We start from the raw sequence: 5340 nt of genomic DNA, 5'->3' as shown, positions 1-5340 counted from the left end.
AACCAAGAATACCAATAGGATTTCACTCTCCCTTATAATATCCCAAAATATGACTAACATCCATTGTTCTACTACCTCAATCTCTCACATATAAAATCATCCAACTTCGTATCAAAATTCTGAGGAAACTAACACAAGAACCCATGATGGAAAATTGCATTATCATTCCTTCAGAGTGACAGAGAGTTCAGCAACAACGCCAATCATCAACCATGGAGAATGGTATGGATAAAATAAGTTGCAAGTGATAATCTTGATTTACCCATTGCATTCAAGAAAGGGATAAGTAATTGTACAAAATACTCTATATCAAATTATTTGGCACACTTTAAATTATTATCTCCTTAATTTAAGGCATTCACCATCAAGATCAATGGAATTACAATGCCTAGAATTGTGTATGAGGCACTAAGGAAAATGACACTTAGGAAATTGTCATATATACTGAAACCAAAATGGTGATTAGAAGCAAGCAGGTACATGAAATATAAAGCCAACTGCTAAATTGACAAATACAAAGTAAAATTAGTAGCTCAAGACTTCATTCAAACTTATGGGATAGATTACAAGAACATATATATGCTACAGTTGCAAAATTGAATTGCATTTGGGTATTATTATCCTTAGCTACAAACCTATATAGGGAGCTTCATCATCATGACATAAAGAATGCCTTCTTAAATGGAGAATTAGAAGATGAAGCATACATGAAGATTTCTCCAGGATTTTAATTAGGAGAAGGAAAAGGAAGTAAAAAATTTTCTTTATAGCTTAAAACAATCACCACAAGTGTAATTCACTGGATTCAGCTCTACCCTCACTAAGTTGGGACATAAATGGAGTGTTAAGTCACTCAAAGCAATCTCCCACTCAAAGAAACTTGGATTATGTAAATCATATATTGAAATACCTTAACAAGAAGATGCTTAATGTTCTAAAAAACACAAAAAAGATAAATAAAGAGATACACATCCCAACTTAGGTTTTTTGCACAATTCTACGGGAGAATCTTGTCGCTTGGAGAACTAAAAACCAAATAGTAGTGGCCAAAACTAGCGTTAAAGCAAAATTTCACGTCATTGCACAAGAAGTTGGTAAGTTATCTAGCAATGTAAATTGATGGAGAATTTACAAGTACATAATACATCTCCTAGACACTATAATGACATCAAATCCCCAACTGGCATTTTGAGCAATCTTGTTCAACATGACATAATGAAGGATATGAGAATTGATTACTCATTTATAAAAAAAAGAGAAATTGAAGAGGGTGGTATAGAATTATCTTATATTCATACTACCTTAACAACAAGCTGAAGTTCTTACAAAATCCTAAATAAAGGAGCTTTCAAGTATATTAACCAAGTTTAGAATAATAAACATCTATTCTAACTAGACTTGTGGGGAAGTGTTGATAAATTAGGTAGAAAAATTTATGTTTACTTGGCTTAATTTGGAATATAACTAAAAATTAGGAAGAAAAAGTGACTTCAAAGTATACAGGAAGACTAGTTTGTTGCCGCTCTTTCACAAGCAATACAAATCTCCAATCCATTACTCCCTATTGTGTCCAAACTGTTGGATTCCCAATCTCCGCCCTCCAAAAAATGACATCGAGGTCCATGCCCCGCCAACGTTTGAATGCATCTCGATTTCGAGGAACGCCTCATATGCAGTAGTTTGGTTACCTTCTATGCATAATTATGTAGTTGTTTTGTTGCCTTCTGTACATTTGGGTGGCATGATTGCCTCCCTTTCCTATCTCAAACATCAAACATCACTATCCACCATATCGGCAAAAACTTTCATTATTTCAAATAGATAAACATTCATTTACAACACAATTATCACTCTTGAAAAGAAGGAAAGTCAGACTTTATAATTTAGTTAATTTTTGATATAATCTATTTATTGATTAAAATTTTAAAGTAAATAATTGACCTATATTCAACACAAAATGCAAGAGAAAAATTCTTCTATAAAAATTATATTTGTTCAAGAACACGACAAAGTTAATTTCAATTAACATTGCATCGGCACATTCCAAACCATTACCTTCTCAAGGACAATTTAAGTCCTCTTTTCTCATCAACAAAAAATATAGTTTATTTAAAAATACTGCCAATTAATTCGATTTAACACTGCAATTCATCAACATTCCAACCTACTACTCTCAAGGATAATTTAAGCCCTCTTCTTTCATCAGCAAGCTTGAGATCCTCGCTTCCCATTGCAACCTAACTAAATTATTCTTCTATTTCAGCATGTCAAGAAATTAACAACAATCTACAGATGATCTACAACCACGATCAACTTGCTCTTACACGCCTCCTTTTCCATCTTAGTGGATCAATGCATCCTACAATTCACATAAATTTTGCTAGAATCAAGAACAATCTTTTTCTACCAAGACACGATCCACACAAAACAATTTTTAAGATATCATCATCTATGAGAACTAGCGTCACAAAAGAATATTAAAACAAACTACATAGCCAAGATACAAAGCGATTGGAAATATAGAATATCGCCCTAAGCAACTAGAACATTGAGCCAACTGTAAATAGAGATAACCACATGCTCACATTCATTTACTTCACACCATAAAAATTAATAAAATATAAGATAGATCAATGACGTCAGAATTAGACAATATATCTTGTTTGAAACACATGCCACAAAGTTAAAGATTAATAAATGAGAAAACAAAATCATATATAAAAAACATCGCCTATCATAGGCATACCTGCTCAGGAGTTTTCTCATGGTAGCGGCTTTGTGAAAATCCTTGGGCAAGTAACTCTTTCACTCGTCCCCCAGTGTATAGTTCAGAAAGGCATCCATGAGCTTCAGTGATTAAGCCTGCACGGAATGCACAAAGGCCTAGTTGTGCCATTGCCCTATTAAATAAAATCTGAGAAGAAATATCCATAAGCTGAATTCCTTCTTGCAGGTGACTCATCAACAATAGATCACGAGCAACATAGAACTCATCAAATATGGCATGGTTGTAAACATCACAGAGCATTGACCTAGCTTTAGTCCTCTCATCACCATATTTGTATATGAGAGACACCAAAGAATCAAGAAGTGTCCTGCTGCTCTCAGGAAATGTAGGCCTCCTTGGAACAAGCTCAGGAATCACAACAAATGCAGGTGGGCCTCTATGTTCCTCAACTGCTTGATACTCACCAACTCCATCTCCTTCTGAACCACCATCACTAACTTCATCTTGTTCTGCCAACTTTCTCATAGCAGCATACACCTCCTGAGGTTTATAATATACGAGCTCAACACGCCGCAATGCCACTTTTGAGGCTGCCTTGAAATCCCCGGCCTTTTCAAGATAATCCTGAACATTTTGTGCTACTACAAAAAATAATGGTTCGTCCCTAAGCCTCTCAACATAATCCCTTGTGTGTGGGTCAATACACTGCAAGCTCTTGAAAAATTCTGAATCCAACCTTTCAAGGAAAGCAACCAAGCTACCCCATACACGGATTGTGCCCTTGTGGTTCACACCCTTCTCAGTCTCACGCTCTTCAGGCTCAATTGTGTCATCAACAACAATATTAGGATACTTCTCAAGGATATCTAGAACTAGGAGCAGATTTCCAACACACTTTTTCCACACATTGATTGGCATATGCCCAAGCAAGCTTGGGTTTACATCAAATTGTGCTGATATCACACTAAAAAGAATCTCAAGTTTTTGAGCAGGGGTCTTGGCAACTCGTGTCAAGAAAGTAAGTTGTTCAACTTGCTCAACCCTGCCAGTCCCTTTCCTGCCCCTGGCTGCAATAATTTCCTTAAATTTTTTGTCAACAACATCCCACGTAATCTCACTTGGGTCCTTCATGAATTGCTTATCCATAAGTTTATCCTTCCTGCTCATCTTCTTCTCCCAAGCTCCATCTCCCTCAGTCTGCTCATCTCCATCTTCTACATCCTCATCCTCCATATCAGACATATCAATTTTTGACGGATCCTCCTCAACCTCTGATCCTGATTCATTCCCCTCCTCTTCTTCCTCATCCTCCACGCCCTCATCTTCACTTTCAGGCTTCTCCCGATACTTTGTTATCAGCTCCTCATACTGCTTGTTGTTCTTCTTCAGCTTTTGCTTCATGGAATTAAGGGCTTTTGCATTGCTGCTGCTCATCTTTTTCTTAGCATCCTTGTTGGCTAGAGCTTCTGCAAGGAAATCCTCCAGTAAAACAAGGGCCTTGATGTAGAGATTGGGTACTTTGTCAGACTCAGTGATCCGAACAACCTTCTCAAGCTGTTTGTTGAGCTTCTCAAAATTCTCCTGAAGGCTGACCCAGTCATTGATCTTCATGGCGTTCTTCATCTGCTCAACTGTGGCAGCCATCTCATCAAAACGCTTGTCACGGGCTGACTTGATGACCCGGTGCTGGCCATCAGAATCGTCAGAATCGCTGGCATTTTCATGAAGGTAGCGGTTACCATCACCTGCAGGCTCACCAGCCCCACCGCCAGCATCACTGCCATCACCAAACTCACTTTGTTTCTCCTCCTCTTCATCTGAATCACTGTCACCACCCTGGGAAGACAAAATTAGGGGAGAGAAAGAAAGGGGTCAGTAATAAATAAAGAACACCAGCACCAGCACAATCAATAACCCGATAGGTACTAAAGGTTGCAGTTAACAAGTGTTTGAAGATAGAACCTGAGTCCAAAATCGAGAAGTCATTGCAGAGTTAGTTCTCTCTTGGTGAACTGGAAGAAATTCTGGAATAACGAAACGATTAGATTAGGGTAAATAGAATAACCATATTCATAGGGGAAAAAAAGGTACAATCGGCGTGGAAATTATCGTGGATGCTTCTGCGACATAATCAAGGAGACATCATCATCTAAAACAACAACCACAAAAAACAGTTTTTGGAGCTGTTTGTATACAGGATTTATGCAGGATTTGAGCAGGATTTATGTTAAATCCTGACAAATGATATTTGAGGACATCTTAAATCTCATTGCGAAATAAATCCTTCGTTTCTCACATATAACCGCAAATCTCGGATTTATTAAATCAGGGAGTTCAGCAGATTAACGGGATTTGGCCGAAGAAGCGTGCGAAAATGGTAGAAAGATAGTTACCGTCGCAGCAGCAAGCGAGCTCCCGTCGTTATTTCCAATCCGTGCTCGAACAGTCGTGACTTCAGATCCGACAGGAAGGGAACGTCGTCGAAGGAGGCGAAGAAGGTTTTAGCGACTCCTACAAAACGCTACCTCACGCGCAGCAACCGAAGGCCCAACAAGAAGAAGAAATGGCGAACAGGAAAAGTAAACCCTAGCGCGGCTTACCAGTTATAAATT

At 38.0% G+C, this 5340-nt stretch overlaps 1 protein-coding gene across 1 annotated transcript; it reads right to left on the bottom strand.

Annotated features, from left to right (window-relative positions):
* Positions 1-2662: 2662 nt before the first annotated feature.
* LOC110107528 (eukaryotic translation initiation factor 3 subunit C) lies at positions 2663-5005 on the bottom strand. Its single transcript, XM_020837804.2, has 2 exons — positions 4691-5005; positions 2663-4564 (listed from the first exon to the last, which is right to left on the bottom strand). The coding sequence occupies exons 1-2, from the start codon at positions 4712-4714 to the stop codon at positions 2735-2737; spliced, it is 1854 nt and encodes a 617-aa protein (XP_020693463.1). The 5' UTR covers positions 4715-5005; the 3' UTR covers positions 2663-2734.
* Positions 5006-5340: the final 335 nt, after the last annotated feature.

Source organism: Dendrobium catenatum, unplaced genomic scaffold, assembly GCF_001605985.2.
Source record: "Dendrobium catenatum unplaced genomic scaffold, ASM160598v2 original_scaffold_241485, whole genome shotgun sequence".
Classification (NCBI taxonomy): Eukaryota; Viridiplantae; Streptophyta; class Magnoliopsida; order Asparagales; family Orchidaceae; genus Dendrobium; species Dendrobium catenatum.
This window is presented reverse-complemented; position numbering and strand designations above follow the sequence as displayed.

Excerpts from the sequence above, each read along its gene's own strand:
- LOC110107528 (XM_020837804.2), bottom strand. The coding sequence starts at position 4,714 with ATGACTTCTCGATTTTGGACTCAG. Across the intron at positions 4,565-4,690 it reads CTTCTCGATTTTGGACTCAG|GGTGGTGACAGTGATTCAGA; the intron begins GTTCTATCTTCA and ends TTGTCTTCCCAG.